The sequence below is a fragment of the Vulpes vulpes genome, chromosome 1, assembly GCF_048418805.1.
Source record: "Vulpes vulpes isolate BD-2025 chromosome 1, VulVul3, whole genome shotgun sequence".
NCBI lineage: Eukaryota > Metazoa > Chordata > Mammalia > Carnivora > Canidae > Vulpes > Vulpes vulpes.
In genome coordinates, this window is record NC_132780.1 from 131,868,401 (window position 1) to 131,889,769 (window position 21,369).

General features: G+C 56.2%; 1 protein-coding gene and 1 long non-coding RNA gene across 3 annotated transcripts in view; one reads left to right on the top strand and one right to left on the bottom strand.

The window, feature by feature from the left end:
• ITPR3 (inositol 1,4,5-trisphosphate receptor type 3) overlaps positions 1–21,369 on the top strand; it is a 68,216-nt gene that overhangs the window by 28,088 nt on the left and 18,759 nt on the right. Inside the window, exons 4-27 of one of the 2 annotated variants that reach the window (XM_025990750.2) lie at positions 2,006–2,092; positions 2,685–2,843; positions 2,999–3,097; positions 3,440–3,523; positions 5,789–5,935; positions 6,146–6,241; positions 6,836–6,886; positions 7,041–7,183; positions 8,181–8,280; positions 8,363–8,523; positions 9,088–9,229; positions 11,371–11,532; positions 12,231–12,403; positions 12,988–13,107; positions 13,445–13,627; positions 14,749–15,000; positions 15,087–15,231; positions 15,578–15,719; positions 16,357–16,556; positions 17,941–18,070; positions 18,536–18,593; positions 19,611–19,776; positions 20,679–20,843; positions 20,945–21,019. In XM_025990750.2, coding sequence (XP_025846535.1) covers positions 2,006–2,092; positions 2,685–2,843; positions 2,999–3,097; positions 3,440–3,523; positions 5,789–5,935; positions 6,146–6,241; positions 6,836–6,886; positions 7,041–7,183; positions 8,181–8,280; positions 8,363–8,523; positions 9,088–9,229; positions 11,371–11,532; positions 12,231–12,403; positions 12,988–13,107; positions 13,445–13,627; positions 14,749–15,000; positions 15,087–15,231; positions 15,578–15,719; positions 16,357–16,556; positions 17,941–18,070; positions 18,536–18,593; positions 19,611–19,776; positions 20,679–20,843; positions 20,945–21,019 — 3,240 coding nt within the window. The remainder of the gene's footprint in view (positions 1–2,005; positions 2,093–2,684; positions 2,844–2,998; positions 3,098–3,439; positions 3,524–5,788; positions 5,936–6,145; positions 6,242–6,835; positions 6,887–7,040; positions 7,184–8,180; positions 8,281–8,362; positions 8,524–9,087; positions 9,230–11,370; positions 11,533–12,230; positions 12,404–12,987; positions 13,108–13,444; positions 13,628–14,748; positions 15,001–15,086; positions 15,232–15,577; positions 15,720–16,356; positions 16,557–17,940; positions 18,071–18,535; positions 18,594–19,610; positions 19,777–20,678; positions 20,844–20,944; positions 21,020–21,369) is intronic. The other variant, XM_025990751.2, reaches the window with a different exon arrangement.
• On the bottom strand, positions 19,092–21,085 carry LOC140594720 (uncharacterized). Its single transcript, XR_011995900.1, has 3 exons — positions 20,979–21,085; positions 20,331–20,771; positions 19,092–19,944 (listed from the first exon to the last, which is right to left on the bottom strand). It is a non-coding gene; the product is annotated as an uncharacterized lncRNA (long non-coding RNA).

Here is a 21,369-nt window from a genome sequence, read left to right on the forward strand (position 1 = left end):
TCAGACTCCCTGCATGGAGCCTGCTTCTCCCTCTGCCTGTGTCTCTATCTCTCTCTGTGTGTGTCTCTGATGATTAAATAAATAAATAATTTATTTATTTATTTTTTAATTTTTATTTATTTATGATAGTCATACACACACAGAGAGAGAGAGAGAGAGAGAGGCAGAGACACAGGCAGAGGGAGAAGCAGGCTCCATGCACCGGGAGCCCGACGTGGGATCCGATCCCAGGTCTCCAGGATCGCGCCCTGGGCCAAAGGCAGGCGCTAAACCGCTGCGCCACCCAGGGATCCCATAAATAAATAATTTAAAAAAATTATTTATTTATTTGAGAGAGAGAGTGAATGAACAAGAGAGAGAGCAGAGCACAAGCTGGAGGAGGGGCCGAGGGAGAAGGAGTAGCAGACTCCCCACTGAGCAGGGTGCCCATGTGGGACTTGATTCCAGGACCCTGGGATCATGATCTGAGTGAAGATAGATGCTTAATCAACTGAGCCCCCAGGCACCCCGAGAACCAATCTTTACCTCCTCCCTCATGTTATAGAGTTGGATCCTGGGGCCCTTAGAGGGGGCCAGGGTGTCCATGCTCATCCTGTGAGTGTGTGGTAGGGCCTGAATGGCCCCAGGTCTCTGACCCACCTTGGGCTCATTGAACACATGGACAGTGCATAATGGAAGTGCCTGGTGGTTGGTCATGGGCCTCCTGGGGGCAGTGGGTCAGTTGACATCCTAGACAGCCCTCTCTAGACAGACCCCAGGGCCCCGGCCCAGTCCCCGGGAAGAGAGGAGGAGGCTTTGGGTGGTCAGCAACTTTGCAGCCTGTTTTCTGAGGCCCTCCCTCAGGCCTGGTGCCCCACCCCCTGTCCTGTAGACCTTGCTTCCTTGTGTCCCCTTCTTTGATGAGGTGGGTGGGAAATGGGAGAGGGTGGGCCTCCCCCTAGAGCTCTGAGCTGGGCTGAAAAGATGGGGCGGTGGAGGGGCTGCCTGAGGTCTGTTGTAAATACCCCATCTTTCTTCCCGGGCTGGGGGCTGTCACAGGCTTCCTTCCTGCTGCCAACATGGGCCAAGACTGAACTGGGGACCTGGCCTGGGTGTAAGGGCGCTTACATGTGTGCACACACATGGTCATATCGTCACACACTGTAGGTTGGTGGGAAGTCATGTGGTATGTGGCTAGTTTCCCTAACAGCCACCCTCACCCCAGCCTCAGCCATGAGGCCTGGATAATGGGGCTGAGGAGAAGATGGGGCAGAGGGGTCGGTGCTTTCAGGGAGTGCCAGTCTGTCGGAGGAGACCGAGCCCTGTCTCCAGGAAGCCCAATCTGATGGAGGAGATGGAGTCAGTCTATCCTTAGGCAGCTTCCAGTCAAATGTGACAGAAGTGCTTAGAAAAAGGTCCTTAATGGGAAGCCACCCAAATCCTCAAGGCCACTAGAGTTGGATCTGCCAGAGTGGGATATGGCCCACCAGTGAGGGCTTCCTGGAGGCAGTGGCCAGGAGCACATAGAGTTTTGGGAGGGAGTGTCTTAGAGGAGAGGGGTGGAGGAGGAGGAGGAAATAGCACCAGGCACATCTGTCAGGGTTTGGGCTGTGGCAGGGGTTCTGTTTTGGGAGCATCAGGAGTCTGCTAAGATGGGGGTAGTGAGGCACAGCTTAGGTTGTCTGCTGGCAGTATCAGAGGGCATAGGGAGCCCAAGGGCCTGCTGGCATGCCCCCTCCAGAGGAGGTGAGGAGGAAGGGGCAGGGGATTGGGATTCAGTTCCCTGGGCCTCATGCCATCCGACCTCCGACTGACCCTCCATACCCTGACTATCAGACCCTTATCAACAGAGGGAGGGAATAGGCTAGGCAGCCCCTGGGTGGGTGGGAGGGTCACTGTGAGTCCAGCGCCAGGAGCTCTGTGTGTTTGTGAGCATGCCCATGTGTACATGTGTGGGGGTAGGGGATGTCACCCTGCAGGAGCAGGCTTCTGAGCGTGCCTTCCACTTCTGTGCATGTCTATGCAGCATGCAGCCCAGATGGAGCAGAAACAGAATGACACAGAGAACAAGAAGGTGCATGGGGATGTCGTGAAGTATGGCAGTGTAATCCAGGTGAGACCCAGTTGCATCTTCCCCTGAAGAGACTGGGCTGGTGTTGGGGTGAGGGTGCCAGCAGCATGCCCTCTGGGGGTTGCATCCCCAGTGGGTGGCCCTGGGACTGTCTCTGTGACTGCGTATCTGCTCTGTGTGCACCTCTTGCTGTGTGACCCAAGTAGCTGTGCCCATGGGCATGTTTCTGGCACACTGGTTACCAGCACAGATTCTGGAGTCTGAGTTCAAATCTTGGCTCTGTGACCTTGGTTGGGCAAGTTGCTTAACTTCCTAGTGCCTCCGTTTTCCCATCTGTAAAATCAGGCCAGTGGTAGTACTTCCCTTTTGACTGTTGTAAGATTATACGAATTAATACAGAGAAAGGATTTAGAAATGCTGGCTTCCTTTTTTGTGATCACCTGGGTACCTGATGCAGGAAGGTGTGTGTTCTTGTGCTTGTGGCTGCGTGTGTCTCCATTTGTGTATTTATGTCTGTGTATCTGACCCTGTATGTGTGTCCAGCTGTGACCAGTGGACCCCCTAGAGTGCCCCTCCCTGACAAGCTGGCCTCCTGGGGCCTGGCACCCTCACTTGCACCTTGCCTGCCCCCCAGCTCTTGCACATGAAGAGCAATAAGTACCTGACCGTGAACAAGCGGCTGCCTGCCCTACTGGAGAAGAATGCCATGCGGGTGACGCTGGATGCAACAGGCAATGAAGGCTCCTGGCTCTTCATCCAGCCCTTCTGGAAGTTGCGGAGCAACGGGGACAATGTAAGGACAGGGCCTGGCTGGAGGGGCCTGATGGGAGGCTCAGGCCACAGCTCCAGAGGGGTCTTCGATGAGAGGACTGGGTAAGGTCATGGCCATTTCTTAGAGGGGTCAGACCTGACCCCCCCACCTTCCACCTGTCCCGCCTGTCCCCATAGGTAGTTGTGGGGGACAAGGTGATCCTGAATCCTGTCAACGCCGGGCAGCCTCTGCATGCCAGCAATTATGAGCTCAGTGACAACGTGGGCTGCAAGGAGGTGAGTGGGCTAGTGGGGTCCCTGAGGGCCTAGACAGCCCCTCCTCACTGCAGTCTCATCCCCCAGTCCCCCATCCCCCATCCCCCACTGCCTGCTGCATGAATTGCTTCTCTCCATTCCTCTGCCTGTTTCTCCACCTCTGCCCTATTCTGCACCCTCCAGGCTGGCAGCCCCAGCGCAGCCGGGTGGGGCCTGGGGGGCCCTGGCTGAGAGCAGACACCTCTTCCTGGTGCCCTCATGGGAAATGGGCTGCTCTTCCCCTCACCTGGGGCCTTTCACTTGCCCCAGTCTCCAACCGCTGGGGGTCAGCCTGGCGTCTGGGTTCACTCTGCCCTTCCCCAGGTCAACTCCGTGAACTGTAACACCAGTTGGAAGATCAACCTGTTCATGCAGTTCCGAGACCACCTGGAGGAGGTGTTGAAAGGGGTAAGGACTGGGGGCCCCCACTGCTGTCACCTGCCTGCTGGCTGTCCAGTCCCTCCCCTGCAGGTCCCCCTTCTCACCTTCCCTCCGCCTCCCCATACCCAGCTCTGCTCCTCCTCTGGCCCTCCCCTCCATGCGCCTCTGTCTCTGGCTCTGCACCCTCTTCAGCCACCGTCCACCCCCATGACACCCCGGACCCCCCTCCATAAGTTGGACAACCCCTTCTCTTGTCTCTAGCCTTGCTGCCTCCCTCTCCATCCCTTCGGGGTCCTGGCTAGCCTCAGTTTTGTCTCTTGCTAAGGGTGTGCCAGTGGACTAGGGGTCCCCATCCATTCACCTTGGGGGCCTGCATCCTTTGACCTCTCCAGCTCCCCCCGCCCCCATGCCTGTTCCATGGATCCAGGCCAGGCACCCTGCCCTTTGCCCTGTGCCCTCTTAGGCAAGGGTCTGAGGCTGGTGAGTCAGGGCCTGTGCCCTGGTTCCAGACCTGCTGGCTTGCGCATTGGGACATAGGGGTTGGCAGATACAGAGGGGTTCAGCCTGTGAGGCAGGGTACTGCTGGGTAGTGTGGTAATGACTTATGGAGGGAGCAGAGTGATGGGGAAGGAGGGCTGGAGAGACCAGTAGAAAAGCCCTGAAAACCCGATGTGGCGATGTGGTGGAGAGAGGGGGGCTGAGAGGTTTAGGTGGGGCTTTAGGGCATCGAACTAGCCTACTGGAGTGGAGGTCCTATGCAGAGGGGCAGATGGGAGGGGCAGATCTGGGGGTAGCAGAGGGTGAGGCTCCTCAGCTAGGGGAATTGGCAGGCACCTGGCCATGAAAGGGACACATAGTGACAGGTGACAGGCCTGAGAGCAGCCACCCTAGGAGGCTGGCTGCCCTGTGTTCATTGCATCCTCTCCTGCTTAGAAGCCTGCCCTGGTTCCCTTTACCCTCTGCTCCCAGCCAGGCTGTTGTGTCAGACTTTACTGCCCCCATGAGGCTACTGTGTCCCATCACCCGCCCCCCTCCCATCTCCTGTCCTCTTTCCTGTCCAACATGCTCTGTCCAAGTGCCTTTCTTTCCCTCCCTTAAGCCTGCATACCATCCACATACCATTCAAGCCTCAGTCTGTGTGCTACCTCCTCCCAGAAGCCTTCTCTGATTACACATTCCCGTCCCAAATCTGTGTGGCACTTAGATAATAAAGCAGGGTGCTGCCTGGACTGGTTTCGGTGAATCTAGCTAGTGCCACTAGCTATGTGACCTAGACAGGACACTTACCTGCTCTGCCTGAGTTTCTCCGCCCATAAAGTGGGGATAATGATATATGCAGCCGGGGAGTTTGTGTGAGGGTCAAGTGAGAAAGTCCATGTAAAGTACTCACACCGCAGCTGGCACGTGGGCAGCATACAGTGTCACTTCATTAAACCATGAATTCTGGGGCAGCCTGGGTGGCTCAACAGTTTAGCAACGCCTTTAGCCCAGGGCCTGATCCTGGAAACCTGGGATTGAGTCCCACGTTGGGCTCCCTGCATGGAGCCTGCTTCTCCCTCTGCCTGTCTCTCTCTCTGTCTCTCATGAATAAATAAATAAAATCTTAAAAAAAAAAAAAGTACACAGAAGTGATGGTCGCACCACATCTTGAGTGTACCACTAGAAAAAACCCAACCAACCAACCAAACAAAAAACCTGTGAATTCTAATTTCTAATCCTCGCAATGTCTGCAAGGAGGCCATAGTATCCCCATTTTACACAAGAGGAAACTGAGGCTCACAGATGTTAAGGGGCTTATCCAAGGTTATACAGCTTGTGAAGCAGAACCAGGATCCATGCTTGGTCTCTGTGTCCAAAGCCCTGGAGATGAATAAGCCATAGTCTATGCCCTCCAGTTGTCCCAGTCCTGTGGGAGCAGAAGAAATGGGCAAGAACTACCTATATTCAGGCAGAAGGGGCCCCGGGGAGGTACAGCCATGGGCCCGGGGGGACCTCCGCGGGGTGATATATCTCCTGCCTTCATAGAGCGGGTTTCTAGAGGTACCCATCAGGGAAGAAGATGATCAAGGGTGGGTTTGACCTAGGAAGCCGAGGAAGGCTTTGGATAAGACCATGTCCCGCCCCAGTGATCTGGAGGTTCTGGATGTGGGATCTGGGCAGAGTGCCTCTGGCCCTGGCCACCCTCCAGTGGGGCTTAGCATGCATCTCACCCCCTGCACCTGAGGTGGGGGTGCTGGGCCTGGGCCCCGGGAAGGTCCTGGCCCCTTCTGAGCCCGTGACCCACACCTGCAGGGTGATGTGGTGCGCCTGTTCCACGCGGAGCAGGAGAAGTTCCTGACGTGTGATGAGTACAAGGGCAAGCTGCAGGTGTTTCTGCGCACCACACTGCGCCAGTCTGCCACCTCGGCCACCAGCTCCAATGCCCTCTGGGAGGTGGAGGTCAGAGCTTGTGCCTTACCCCAGACCCAACGCTCCTCTCCAGCCCTGGGCCCACCCCTTCTTCTTCCCCCATCACCCTATAGGGGAGAGGGTGTGAAGCCAGGGAGGGGTCTGGGTGCCGCTGACCCAGAGCTCTCTAGGCCTCCCTAGAGTGTGAGCCACCCCTCCCTGGCCAGTGTCTCCTCCCTGCCTCACCCCTGCACCCCCCAGGTGGTCCACCACGACCCCTGCCGCGGAGGAGCTGGCCATTGGAATGGCCTGTACCGCTTCAAGCACCTGGCCACGGGCAACTACCTGGCTGCAGAGGTGAGTGGGGAGGTAGAGGGCCCCCGGGAGCTCAGGCTGTATGCATGTGGGCATGCATGAGCACGCAGGCCTGGTACACATCTGCACACGTAGTCACACGTGTCTGTGTGACTTATTTGCACTCTTGCATTTAACAAATACTATCAGATAATTGTGTGACTGCAAATAAGCCTAATCAATGTTACTGGGCCTCTACTATGTGCCAGGAGCTGTTCTCGGCACTGGGGGTACCACAGTGAGCCAGATTCCCAGTGCTCGTATAACTTACATTCCATATGTATGTCTGTCCACCACACAGGCTTGTGTATACTGGGGCATTCGCGCGTATTGGGGCATGTGTGTGTGTGTGTGTGTGTGTGTGTGTGTGTACTCATCTGTGGAACCATGAACAGAGGCATGAAGGGCAGGGCCTGGGGGCTCTTATTGGTGGCTTCTTCAGGAGTGACTTGGGTTTTAGTGCTAGGGTGGGCACCCCTGGGATGGTGGAGGCTCTCTGCCTCAGCCTAGGGCTCTGTGTGGACCTTGTTTTGGGGTGGGGGTCATGTGAGCATAGCTCAGTGTCCAATAGCTGCCCCACCTTGTGTCTCCATCCAGGAGAACCCCAGCTACAAGGGGGATGTCTGTGAACCCAAGGCAGCAGGAATGGTGAGGACCAGGGCCTGGGAAGAGGGACCATGGGGGCTGGCCATGAAACCCTGGGAGGTGAGCTGGAGGGGGAAGGCCTCTCAGGTGGGACCCCAGGTGGTTTCATGAGGCCCGAGAGCAAGGAGGGGCTTCTGAGCTGGGATGCTCATGCCAGGGTGCTCAGGGTCGTATAGGTCGCCGGAACGCTGGGGAGAAGATCAAGTACCGCCTGGTGGCTGTGCCCCATGGCAACGACATTGCCTCCCTCTTTGAGCTGGACCCCACCACGTTGCAGAAAACTGATTCCTTTGTGCCCCGGTGAGTAAGTGCCATGTGCCCCAAGGGCTGACGAGGGTGCCTAGGCTGTGCCGTCCTGTCCCTTGTCTCCCTGCATCCTACCTCCTCTGTGCTCCTGACGTCCTCTGGCCTCAGGACCTGCGTGTCCTGTCCCTCTGGGGTCCGAGCTCTCAGAGCTGGGGACAGCTGACCACCACGAACACTCACTGTGTGCCTGACCCTGGGTTCAGTGCATGCTGGGTGCTGCCTTGTGCCAGCTGCTTTGTCAAAATGCCTTCTCTCCAGAGTTCTTTATCAGCCACCTGCCCCCATTGGTCTGCATATTCAAGCATAGGCTGCTCCAGTTTGTCCATGGCGCACTGTTGAGGGGTGCAGGCTCCCTGATCTTTCAGGCCCTCCCCAACCCTGAAACGCTAGGACATAGCATCACATAGCATCAAGAAACTTCCTGGGTGTCACTCAAGCTTTAGCATTTACCAGCTGTCTGACCTCGGGCAGCTTACCCAATCACTTTGCCCTGACTTCCCGCTCTGTCAAGTGAGCATATGGAGTCCACCCTAGACAGGGCTGCTGGGAGAAGTGACAGAGTCACCATTAGGCCCACCCACCCTTACCTGAAAATCCTGGGGCCAGGTGCATGTTGAGATTCAGATTCAGATTGTTTTCTATTTCAGAAAGGTAATTACATTTCATAATAAGAGACAAGAGTGTTTCTGCTCTGAGACGTGTGGATCTCGACACTAAGTGGGATAAATAGTCTAAATAGTCTCATTTGTCTAAATGAATCTTGGTTTCAAGTTTACAAACAAGCTCAGGCTTTTGGGATGCTCTGGGTTTGGGAGTGGAGGTGAGACGCTTGCCTGGGGGCTGTTTGCTGGACCCTCTGCTCTGGCCTGGGCTCCTCCCGCCCATGGCTGTGAAGTCAGGGGGGATGTGGGGCCGTCCTTGGGTAGAGCAGACTCTGGCTGGGATGTGATCCAAGACATGCCCCCGTGTCCTGCCCCGGCCCCGCCTGCAGGAACTCCTATGTCCGGCTGCGGCATCTCTGCACCAACACATGGATCCAGAGCACCAACGTGCCCATCGACATTGAGGAGGAGCGGCCCATTCGCCTCATGGTGCGGGCCGCCCAGGGCTGGGGGGGCCGGGGCTGGGCCCTTGGCTTGTCCCTGGGTGCCCTGCTGACCTCTGTCCCCGCAGCTGGGCACCTGCCCGACCAAGGAGGACAAGGAGGCCTTTGCCATCGTGTCTGTTCCTGTATCCGAGATCCGAGACCTGGACTTTGCCAACGATGCCAGCTCCATGCTGGCCAGTGCCGTGGAGAAGCTCAATGAGGGCTTCATCAGCCAGAATGACCGCAGGTGGGCCACTGGGCGGGGTCCCCGAAGGGTCTGTGTTTCATGAACAAAGCAGATGCTGGGCAGGCTTGGTTGGCTGGGATGGGGAAGATAGATGTGGGCCCCAGGCCCTTGCCTTATTGCTTATGTACTCCCAGAACTCACCCTGATGTTGTGTTGATGCTCAGAGAGGTTAAGAGATTTGTCCATAGTCACATAGCTAGTAAGTGGCAGGGTCAGGATGGAGATGCAGAGTCACACCAAACCCTGTCTTGTGCCCTGTTGCTCCTTTCTAGAATGGAGTATACTGAGATTCATTGTCTTGGGCACTTTGGAATCCGGCGGGTGGGGGCTGGGGGGGCGGTGCGAGGGATGTATTGAGAGCCTTTTGGGGTGAAGCCAGGAAGAGAACTTGAAGGCTAATGATGGGCTCTGTGCTTTGGATAGCCGGGTGGGCAGGTGACTCGATGAGAGCGTGTTTGGGGAAGGGCTGGTTGCTCATGATTGGCACTTGACAGGTGGGTCCCCGGGGGGTGTTTCCCAGAATCAGTGCCTCACACTTGTCATCTCTGGTGTCCCTTCATGAAGGTTTGTCATCCAACTGCTGGAGGACCTGGTGTTCTTTGTCAGCGACGTCCCCAACAATGGGCAGAACGTGCTGGACATCATGGTTACCAAGCCCAACCGAGAGCGGCAGAAGCTGATGAGGGAGCAGAACATCCTCAAACAGGTGCTTGTGTGCACGTGTGGGGGATGGGGTGGGCTGCATCTGGGCCCTGCAGCTCCAGGCCTTGGGGGGGGGATGTCCAGAACAGGAGCCTTGTCCCATCTGCCGTGGACCTGCAGTCTCACTGCAGCTTCTCTTCACCCCTTTGTAGAAAATTAGTATCTGTTGCACACTGATCACATGCCAGGCACTGCCCTAAGTGCCCTATGTGTCCTGGCTCAGTTGATCCTCTCCACTTGGGGGAGGTACAGTAATTATCTCCATGTTACCTGTAAGGAGGTGAAGGCACAGAGGTTGGAGTAACTTGGCCAAGAGTATGAGGCTAGGAAGCAGCAGGATCAGGATTTGAACTCAGGATGTTTGGTCCAGAACTTGTGCTTTTTTCTTTTTTTTTTTTAAAGTAAGCTCTATGCTCAATGTGAGGTTTGAACTCACCACCTGGAGATCAAGAGTCACATGCTCAACAGACTGATCCAGCCAGGTGTCCTCAGAACTTGTGCTTTAAAAAAAAATAGGGGCCCCCTAGGTGGTTCAGTTGGTTAAGTGTCTACTTTTAGCTCAGGTCATGATCTCAGGGTCCTGGGGTTGAGCCCCACATTGGGCTTCCTGCTCAGGGGGGAGCCTACCTCTCCCTCTTTCTCTGCCCCTCCCCTCTACTGGTACGCTTACTTTTAAATAAAATTAAAAAAAAATTTTTTTTTCTGGGGTGCCTGGCTGGCTGAGCCCGTTGGTGGCATGTGACTCTTGATCTTGGGGTCATGGGTTCAAGCCCCATGCTGGGTGTGGAGATTACTTAAAAAAATTTTTTTTCTGGGCAGCCCGGGTGCTCAGTGGTTTAGTGCCACCTTCAGCCCAGGGCCTGATCCTGGAGACCTGGGATCCAGTCCCACGTCAGGCTCCCTGCATGGAGCCTGCTTCTCCCTCTGCCTGTGTCTCTGCCTCTCTCTCTCTCCGTCTCTCATGAATAAATAAATACAATCTTTATTTTTGTATTTTTATTATTTTTTATTTATTTTATTTTATTTTTATTTTATTATTTTTTTAAATAAATAAAATCTTAAAAAATTTTTTTTCTAAGTTTTGATTGTGAAACTTTTCAAATATTGAGAAAGTAGTGAAAGAATAGTACAGGGAACACTGTACAACCACTGCCTGGATCCACCGGTTATCATTTTGCCATTTTGGCTTTATGTAACTGTACATGTGTACATCTGCCCTTCCACCCTGGCATTTCCAAATGGGGTGTACCTCACCCTGAGTTTTTCAGTGTGCATCTCTTGGAATAAGAGCACTGTCCTCCATAAACATAATACTATTATCAAATGTAAAAAATTAGTAATAATACTGATCTGTACCAGATTTCTCTGCTTTACCCAAAATGTCTTTTTAAAGCTTGTTTTTTTTTTTTTTTTTTTTTTTTTTTTTTTTTTTTTTTTTTGGGTGCCTGGGTGGCTCACTCAGTTGAGCATCTGCCTTGGGCTTGGGTCATGATCCTATGGTCCTGGGATCTGGCCCTGTGTTGGGCTCCTTGCTCAGTGGGAGCCTGCTTCTCCCTGTCTTCCCCACTTGTGCTCTCTGTAGCTATCTCTGTCTCTCACTCTCAAATAAATAAGTAAAATCTTAAAAAAAAAAAAAAAAAAAGCCTGATTTTTGAGCCAGGATCTCACTAAGGTTTTCTCATTCCATTTGGTTGCATTTCTTTGGTTTCTGTTTTAGAACAGTTTTTCATGCTCACCCAATCCATGCTTTTAAAATTTATTAACTACATCAACATTTTTTTTTTGATGAGGCAGGCTTGTGTCTGGGCTCTTTGGTGCTGGCCACACTGACCTGGCCTGCCTTTTCTCTTAGCCTCAGACCCCTGAGCTGTGGTAGCCCCAGATGCTGAGCCAGGCCCAGGATCTGAGTGGAGATTAGTCATGTGGGGATGAGTGGGCTGAGGCCAGCGTTGGAATATCAGCCAGGAGAAGGGAGTGGGGGCTGGAAGTGGGGCCGATGGTGGGTGGGCTGGGGCTCACTCCAGATCAGAATCAGCTTGGGCATTCATGTCCGTATGGCCTTGGGGCAGGGTGAGTTTGGGGCTGAGGGTTCCTGGGAAAATGAGGGGTGTAGGGGATCCCTCCTTATTCTCTCTGCTCCCCCAGATCTTTGGCATTCTGAAGGCCCCTTTCCGTGACAAGGGTGGTGAGGGCCCCCTGGTACGACTGGAGGAGCTGTCAGACCAGAAGAACGCTCCCTACCAGCACATGTTCCGCCTCTGCTACCGTGTGCTGCGGCATTCCCAGGAGGATTACCGCAAGAACCAGGTGCGCTGGGGCACCAGGTGGCTCAGTTGGTTGAGGGTCTGGCTCTTGATTTCGACTCAGGCCGTGAATGTCAGGCTCCACTTAAAGTTCTCCCTCTCCCTCTGCTCCTCCCCCGCCACACCATTTCTCTCTTTAAAAAAAAAAAAAAAGAAGAAGAAGAAGAACCAGGTGCTAGACTCACCCTGGCCTGACCCTCCCTGGCCTGGGCAGCCCCACTCCCCTGCTCACTGCCTTGCTCACTCCCTCCCTCCTGCTTTTGTTCATTCAGCAAACATTTTCTGAGGCATACACCTGCTGTGTGCCAGGCACTGTTTCAGGACCCCAGGGATGTAGCAGGGAACCAGAGAGGAGCGTCAGCTTCATGGGTGGGCAATCCAGCTCCATGCTCAGAAGGGCCTCAAGATGGGTTTGCCATCTTGAAAGTCTCAGTTTTTGAAGAAGGGTCTGGCTGTTTAATTTTGACAGGGACGCACGAATCATGTAGCCAGTCCTGCCAGCCAATTTCCTCCCTCATGGAGGCTTCCCTCTGGTCGGGAGACAGGCTGTGAGCTGAAGAACTATGTTATGTGAACCCACTCCTCTGCCCAGTGCTCGTTTCTTCTCCCAGACCTTCACCTGACTAGGGTTGGGGTTCCCTGCCTGGGGTAGTGGGCTAGAGCAGAGCTGCCCCCCCTCCACTCAGCTCGTCTGGTCTCCAGGAGCACATTGCCAAGCAGTTTGGGATGATGCAGTCCCAGATCGGCTATGACATCCTGGCCGAAGACACCATCACTGCCCTCCTGCACAACAACCGCAAGCTCCTAGAGAAGCACATCACCAAGACGGAGGTGGAGACCTTCGTCAGCCTCGTGCGGAAGAATCGGGAGCCCAGGTGAGCCCACCCGCTCCCCAACTGCGCCCACTCCCTTCTTCCCGGTCCTCCCAGGGCACAGAGGCAGTTGGTGCTGGTCGTTAAAATAGTGAAAAACCATGGCCTCCATGGGTAAATTGCCCACGTGTCTGAGATCCTGGCCTCTGCAGCCCCTTCCTTGGACCCCTCCCAAATTTGACCCAATCTTGGAACAAGAGAGTTGACACCCGATACAGGAGAAGCCCTAAGACCCTTCTCTGGTGATGAAATTGGTGTCTGTATTGAGCCAGTTGTTAATTTTTTTTTTTTTGTTAAATATTTTGAATATCCCTCCTGTCCTTGTGCTCCCTTTACCCTGGCCCCCGGGATCCCCAGCTGGCTTCCCCCTGCCCAGGGTGATCAGGGTGATGCCCATGACTTGTCCCTCCCCAGGCAGCTTGGAGTCCATCACGCCCATCTTCCAAGCTTTGGGGCAGGAACAGAAGCAAGTAAATTAGCTCCAGGGAGCCTGTGCTGCCCGTGGGGACAGGAGGAGGAGGGTGGGCTTCATCCCCACTGGGGACAGTCCCCTGAGCCCCCTCGCACCCCTGCTGTCACCACACCAGGTTCCTGGACTACCTCTCTGACCTGTGTGTGTCCAACCACATCGCCATTGCCGTCACCCAGGAGCTCATCTGCAAGTGTGTGCTGGACCCTAAGAACAGCGACATTCTCATCCAGACCGAGTGAGCCGCTGCCTTGCCCTGCTTGGGCCCCGTGCACGTCTGGGCTAGAACTGGCCCTGGGCTCTCTGGATGTGTACCCTTGCCTGCTGCGTGCCCAGCTCTGTGCCCAACCCCCTGTGAAGCCTGCCTTCTGGCCTCTGCTGGACCAGAGGGGGCCCCTGTGAGGAAGGGGCCTCGGGGAATGAGCCAAATCCTCTGTCCTGGAGAAGCTCACTGTCTAAGAAGTGTGTTTGAGCTGGCACTTGGCCGAGCTCCAGGCAGGGTCTTTGTGGCTGGGCATGCTCGGGGAGGGCTCTGGGCAGCGGGTCCTCCTGTGATGGGTGGCCCTGGTTTGCAGGCTGCGGCCAGTGAAGGAGATGGCCCAGTCCCACGAGTACTTGAGCATCGAGTACTCAGAGGAGGAGGTGTGGCTCACTTGGACGGACAAGAATAACGAGCACCACGAGAAGAGTGTGAGGCAGTTGGCTCAGGAGGCGCGGGCTGGCAATGCCCACGACGAAAACGTGCTCAGCTACTACAGGTGCCTGTGGGCCCAGCTATTGCCTGTCCTTCAGCGCTCCCCATGCCCTTGGGCCTTCTCAGAAGGCTGTCAGCCAACCCCTGCTGAGGGACGAGCTCAAGCAGCTTTGTGGCCTTCACCGTGGAGACTGAGGGAAGGATGACTGTGTAACCCTGAGAGCTCAGCCCAGTGACAGGGCCTGAAAGCACCCCAGACCTGTCCCCAAACATATTTATTTATTTATTTATTTATTTATTTATTTATTTATTTATTTATTTATTTTTCCCCCAAACATATTTATTTAAAAAATAAGATTAGGGCAGCCCGGGTGGCTCAGCGGTTTAGCGCCGCCTTCAGCCCAGGGTGTGATCCTGGAGACCAGGGATCGAGTCCCACGTCGGGCTCCCTGCATGGAGCCTGCTTCTCCCTCTGCCTGTATCTCTGCCTCTCTCTCTCTCTCTCTGTGTATGTGTGTCTCATAAATAAATATATAAAATATTAAAAAATAATAATAAAATAAAAAAATAAGATTAGTGGATAACACTTAGCAAATGCTGGCCATATCCCAGGCCACTCAGGGAAGGCTCACTGTAGCCCTGTGACTATTAGCACCCTCAAAGTTAGGGAGACAGGCAGAGAGAGGTGAAAGAGCTTGCCAGAGGTCACACTTCCTTAGTGGTGGGCCACAGTACAAACCTGCCGTCTGGCGTCAGGGCCGCAGTGAGTGAGGCAGGGCTCTGAGCCAGAAGCTGAGGGCAGGCCAGCACCCAGTGCAGAGCAGCACCACCTGCGAGCCTACCTTCAGCCCCTCTTCTGCTCGGAGCTCACCCCTGTACCCGCTGCCCTGCCGAGGCCCGTCCCCCTGCTGCACTTCCCTCCCCTGCAGCTCCCAGCCTCTCTGCTCAGCCAGCTCTCCTCCCATGATGACCTGTTCTGGTTGAGCCAGAAAGTGCCCTCCTCCTTCATGAGGAGGGGAAAGCTGCAAATCCTCACTCAGAATTGTGTCTTTTCTGTTGCGTTGGCGGGTGCCCAGTTTGCCCTAAATCCCTTGGTCACCTTCCCAAGGCCTCAGGTAGTACTGGTAGCCCTCCTAGGCCCTCACCTGTCGTGTGCTCACCCTGTGCCCCCTCCCCCCACCGCAGGTACCAGCTGAAGCTCTTTGCCCGCATGTGCCTGGACCGCCAGTACCTGGCCATCGATGAGATCTCCCAGCAGCTGGGTGTTGACCTGATCTTCCTGTGCATGGCAGACGAGATGCTGCCCTTTGACCTACGCGCCTCCTTCTGCCACCTGATGCTGCACGTGCATGTGGACAGGGACCCCCAAGAACTGGTCACGCCAGTCAAGTTCGCCCGCCTCTGGACTGAGATCCCCACAGCCATCACCATCAAGGAGTGAGATGGGGAGGGGAGGGTGGGCCAGGCGAGGCCAGGGTTGGGGGGGTCTCTGTGAACCTCATGCCTCACTGCCTCACCCCCAGCTATGATTCCAACCTAAATGCCTCTCGCGATGACAAGAAGAACAAGTTTGCCAGCACCATGGACTTCGTGGAGGACTACCTCAACAACGTGGTCAGCGAAGCTGTGCCCTTTGCCAATGAGGAGAAGAACAAGCTCACCTTCGAGGTTTCTGGCCCAGGGGGGTGCAAGGGGGGCTCTGGTTTGCCCCCTCACTAGGAGTCAGCTGCCCCCAGGGGTGCCCCCGGGGTTCCATGACCTCAATTCCCTCTATGCCCCAGCCACTTCAGGGAGATGGCACAGACCACTGGGGCTCCCCGGGTAACCTTCCTTGTGGTCCTCAGTCCTTGCTGCCTCATCAGCCCATCGTGGGTGGCTGCATCCTTGCAGCCCTGTGCTCCCCTGGAGGTCCTGCCTTTTCGGAGGAACTTCATCACCTCCTGACACCTGCTGGGCCCCACTTTCCCATCCAGTCCCGCCCCTGCCCCTCACTTCAGCCTGCCCCCTCCCGCAGGTGGTCAGCCTAGCGCACAATCTCATCTACTTCGGCTTCTACAGCTTCAGTGAGCTGCTGCGGCTCACCCGCACGCTGCTGGGCATCATCGACTGTGTGCAGGGCCCCCCGGCCATGCTGCAGGCCTACGATGACTCGGGCGGTGAGGCTTTGTGGCCAGGGTCACCCCCAGCCCTGGCCTTCCTCCATCTTCTCCTAGTGCCAAAGTCCCTTCTGATCAACCCCCTGTGCAGCCTGCCTTCTGGCCTCTCCTGGACCAGATGGGCCCCTCTCCAGGCTCTGTGGAGACCCCGAGGTCTGGGGGAGTCACCTTCCAACGCAGCTTGGTCTTGAGGGGAGATGATGGGGGAAGACGGGAGATACAGGCCCTGCATGAGGGGCTCCCAGTCATACAGGGGAGGTGGGGGAAATAGCCCTGCCATGGAGGAATCACCGTCTGACAGCAGCCACGGCCCTGCCCTCAGGGACATTCCTAGGGGGCATAAACCCTAATCAAAATGTGCACAGAGTCTGACACCTGGTATGTCATGCTCCGCACATGGTGTCCCCTGGGCTGTGCATGCTCTGTAGCAGCCCTTAGGGTGCCCTGCACGAGGGTTCTCACCGATCTCCCCATGCAATGTACCTTTGCCCTGGCCAGTCCTTCTTTACTCAGATTTGGCTTGAAGCTCACCTCCCCCAGGAAGCCTTTCTGGGTTAGCCCTGCAGCTGACAGAGACAGAGTAAGGCCGCAGGGCCCTGCTGTGCACCCCCTGTGATCCCCTCATGCTTCTCCACAGGCAAGAACGTGCGGCGGTCCATCCAGGGCGTGGGCCACATGATGTCCACCATGGTGCTGAGCCGAAAGCAATCTGTCTTTGGTGCCCCCAGCCTGTCTGGGGGCACTGGTGCCACGGAGCCGCTGGACAGAAGCAAGTTCGAGAACAATGAAGATATTGTGGTGATGGAGACCAAGCTGAAGATCCTGGAGATCTTGCAGGTAGCTGGGCAAGGACAGTAGTTGGAGGTGTTGGGAACAGGGCAGGAGACTGGGTCCCGGGACAAGGAGGTTGTGGGGGGGCTGAACCCCAGCTCAGATCACAGTATCAAGTACTGTAGGGCTCCATAGTGATTGGTTGTGTAGCCCAATGATTTTCAAAGTATGGTCCTTGGGGTGCCTGGGTGGCTCAGTGGGTTGGGTGTCCACCTTTAGCTCAGGTCATGGGTCATGATCCCAGAAGCCCGGGATTGAGCCCTAAATTGGGCTCCCTGCTCAGTCGGGAGCCTGCTCCTCCCTCCACCTCTCACCTTGCTCATGCTCGGTCTCTCTCTCTCTCTCTCTCAAATAAATAAATAAAATCTTTAAACAAAACAAATTGTGGTCCTTGGACCAGCAGCAGCAGCAGCCTCACCAGGGAACTCAGAAATGCATATTCTTGGGTCCTGCCCCAGACTTACATGCAGAACAGAAGCACCTGAGGAGGCCCACAGTCGTGCTGTGACAAGCCTCCCAGGTGATGCTGGTGCGCTCTAGAGCCTAGCTCCATCCCTCCACTGTACACCTGAGGAAAGGAAAAGCAGGGACTTTACTGTCAGTGGCCAGAGATTTTGAAGCAAAGCTAGAGCTTTAAGAGCCCGTTTCCTGGTGAGGCAGACAGTCTTTCCTGTTCTGGGTCTTGTTTGAGAACCCCCCAGCACTTGGGGAAGGGGCTTGTAGGATCCCCAGGACTGGTAAGGATGCTTGCGTTTGCCTTGCTGCCACCAGAGGACGGGAAGGGTAGTGCAGTGATCTCCTTGGGGACCCAGGCTGGCCAGGGGCCTGGGCAGGGGAGTCAGAGGATGTGATTCAGTCTAGGAGCTAAGGGCTTCCAGATCTGCATCCTGGGGTGTGGTCAGAAGCTCTGTGGCCCATAAGGAGAGAGGCCGGTCAAGGGTGTCTGCAAACCATCTGTCCCCAACCCCCTGCCCCACACTGGCATCTCCTGCAACCCCCTCCCCGGGTCTTCAGTTCCAAGCCCCCTGCCCTCCAGCCCCAGGCAGAGCAGGGTAGGAGGATGAGGTTGGTCTCTGGGTCCGGGGAGCTTCATTCTCATTCCCGTTACTGTCCTCCCTGCGCAGGAGGGACAGAGTGGTCTCTGCCTCATTCGGAGAGGTGCTGTCATCGTCCCTCAGCACTGGGGCAGGAGCAGGGGAGAGGGTGCTCTGGACCTCCCCAGGGAGACGAGTCTGGATTTTCTTAGCTTTTGATGCTCTGCAGTATCTGGAACATCAGTGCCGAGATCCCTGTGCTTGAGCTCATTCTGGGTCCCCCTTCCCCATCCTGGGGCACAATTGGCCTCCCCACCTCAGCCCCGTCCTCACTCCCATCCTCCCTACGTCTCCAGTTCATCCTCAACGTCCGCTTGGACTACCGCATCTCCTACCTGCTGTCCGTCTTTAAGAAGGAGTTTGTGGAAGTGTTTCCCATGCAGGACAGCGGGGCTGATGGCACGGCCCCGGCCTTCGACTCCACCAGTGAGCACCCCCCACCTCCCCCCACCTTCCCCCTTCAGGCTGAGGCTTCATGACTCACCCAGGGGTGCACATTAGTGGGGTGGAGGCTGGGAGACGCCTCGGGGCCAGCTCCCCAGCCCTGCCTGTTTCCCAGATCATTCAACTGTCACGGCAAGGGGCAAGGGCAGACATCATTCTTTCCATCTCCTAAATGGAGAAACAGAGGCCCAGAGAGGGGCAGGGACTTGCCCAGGGTCACAGCCTGTCAGAGGCTGAACCAGGCCAGGACCCAGGTCTCTTGGGGCCCAGCTCGGAACTCTGCTCAGGCCCCTGCCCTGGCTGGCTCACCCCCACCGAGGAGCATGCAAGCGGGGCACAGGGATTGGGGTGGTTTGGGGTCCTCCCTGTTCCCTCAGCTGTGTGCTCCTCATCTTTCCTGGGCACGGACCTGCCACCTGCCCTCATCTACCAACTTGCTCCCCGCAGCTGCCAACATGAACCTGGACCGCATAGGGGAGCAGGCGGAGGCCATGTTCGGAGTGGGGTGAGGCCAGGGTGGGGTGCGGCTGGTGGGTGGTGCCAGCACGGGTGTGAGAACCCCCTCTTGGGTCTCCAAGGCTGGGGCTGGCCGCTCCTCCCACCTCCTGCAGCCCCTTGGCTGTGTGCTTTTGCTCTCTCGTGCCTACCTGGCCCCAGGGACGTGGGGGCCACTGGGGTCCTAGTGTCATCTTGGTCATTCCACTGCCCTCACCAGGCCCGTAGTGGCTGTGTGGGCATTGGGCCCAGGGCCAGGAGCCGGAGGGGGCGGGGCGGGGAGGACAACGGCAGGAGGAGGATAGGGCCTGTAGGCAGGGCTGTGGTGGGGAGGGGTCGCCCCGGGGGGCTGGGCGCTCTTAACCACTTCTCTGCTGCCCTTGGCACCTAGTGAAGCTCTTGGACCCTGCTTGGAATGGCATTTATAAATTCACAAAATAAAGTGCATGAATTACAAAGGAAACCAAGAGCTTTGAGATGCAGTTATCAAAATATTGAAGAAAACAAATTTGAAGTGACAGATATTTGGCTCTTTATTAACACATTAAGCAACGAGCTGTGCCGGGGGTATAATTAGGAGCATGATTTCGAAGTAGTGATGAATGTAAACGGTATTCACAATTCCTGTAACAACTGTAAGGTGGTGTGAGAACATCTATGATTTTTCTCGGTGACAAAATCATACGTACTGCTAATTTCCTCTCGCTGGAGGCAACACTGCCTTTTGGAGGCAGGTCAACCCAGAGATGGGACTTTCCCCACCCCGTTCCTGGCCCTCAGCCCATCCCCACGAACCTCTGTTGGGGGTGAGTGTCTGTGGGTCTCCCCACGGGGAGCAGCTGCTTGAGCTGCTTCATCCAGGGGAGCCCTGTGGGGTCTCAAGGGATGTGGGGATCCCTCGGGGCTGGTGGCTCTGCACACACTGGGCAGAAATCACTGTCCTGAGCGAGTGTGACACCGGGCGCTGCATGTGCAAAGGGGTGTGGGGAGCTTGTGTGCCCACCGTGCCCCTCGTCCGGCACCACAGGAAGACCAGCAGCATGCTGGAGGTGGACGACGAGGGCGGCCGCACGTTCCTGCGTGTGCTCATCCACCTCACCATGCACGACTATGCGCCGCTCGTCTCGGGGGCCCTGCAGCTGCTCTTCAAACACTTCAGCCAGCGCCAGGAGGCCATGCACACTTTCAAGCAGGTGCCACTCCCATCTGAGCCCCTGGGCCTGGGGGGCTTGCGAGTGGTGGTGGGGTGCCCCAGCCCTGCTCTGGCTGGTGCTGGGCGCTCAGGCTTGACCACCACAGAGGCGCTCACAGCTCAGGGGAGCTCAAGATGCTTCTTTCGTGTTCTCGGTCTTGCTGAGGTCCTTAAAGAGAAAGGCCCGCGGTTGGCCACCTTTATGACCTCTTGGCCTGACGTAAGGCCTGTCACTTTTTTATGAGGTGGACAGCACTTTAGAGTTTACAAACCATACCACATGCGCCTTTGTTGGGTGCTTCAAGTCATGCCTGGCACGCAGTCAGCTCTCGCTAAGGTGGTTGGCTCTGTGACTGCGGTGTCGTGTGGTCTCGACAGCTTCCTCCCACCCCGCCCCCGGAAATTCCACCAGCAGGTGCCAGGTACCAAGCAGCAGCCCCTGGCAACGTGGTTACGACTTTCATTCCTGTTTTATGGAGGGGGCATGGAGGCCCAGGAAGCTTTCCTCCCTTACCCTGACCAGGGCGAGTGAAGTGGGAGCCGAGGTTCACGTACCTCCTGTAGCCGGCATTCAGTGATGCCAGTGTGCTTGATTCTGCCCTGTTCGGGGTCGAAGTGACCAAGTGACAGGTCTTAGTGGCACAAGTCCGTGAGTAATTGAAGCCAGGGGGCGGGGCGGCTTGAGATGAGGAGTACAGGGAAGCCTCCAGCCATCAGGGAAGGCTTCTTGGAGGCAGTGGACCATGGCGGGGCCATCAGCCCTGGGTAGGAGCAGAAGTGGAATGGAGATGCCGGGAATGGAGGCCTGGAACAGGGCAGGTCCCCGAGTATGGGGGGTGGTCTCTACAAGGCGGTGGAGCCAGGGTGCCCGTCCAACCTGGCACGCCCTCCATCAACCTTCAGGTCCAGCTGCTGATCTCGGCTCAGGATGTGGAGAACTACAAGGTGATCAAATCGGAGCTGGACCGGCTGCGGACCATGGTGGAAAAGTCCGAGCTGTGGGTGGACAAGAAGGGCAGTGGCAAGGGCGAGGAGGTGGACACAGGTGCAGCCAAAGACAAGAAGGAGGTGAGCGGGTGACAGGGACCTGGAAGTCCAGGGCTCCCGGCAAGGCTGGGCCTGGCTAACTGCCCCTGCCCCCTCCCCGGCCCCATTCCCTGTGTCCCCAGCGGCCCACGGACGAGGAGGGCTTTCTGCACCCACCTGGGGAGAAGAGCAGCGAGAACTACCAGATCGTCAAGGGCGTGAGTATTCTGGGGCCCTGAGGTCCCCCAGAGGCCCCAGAGCCGGGCCTTTCCTGCCTCCTCACTCCTCCGGCCGCTGGCCCTCAAAGTACACATCTTCTGGCTTTGCATGTGCCTTAAAGACAACCCTGCCAAGGTCCAGATGGAAGTATTTTAAAGCTGAAGGAATTTAATGAAATTCCATTTCACAGTCATATTGTTCTATTTACTTTTATGGGCAGAATTGGGTTTTTAGTGCTCCCCTGCCTTGTTGCGGTGATCTGACTCAGTGACCATGGCCTCCTTCCCCCTTCGCATCCCTGATATGGGCTGGCGCTTGGCTGGGCTGGCAGGGGGCTCTGACCAGCCTG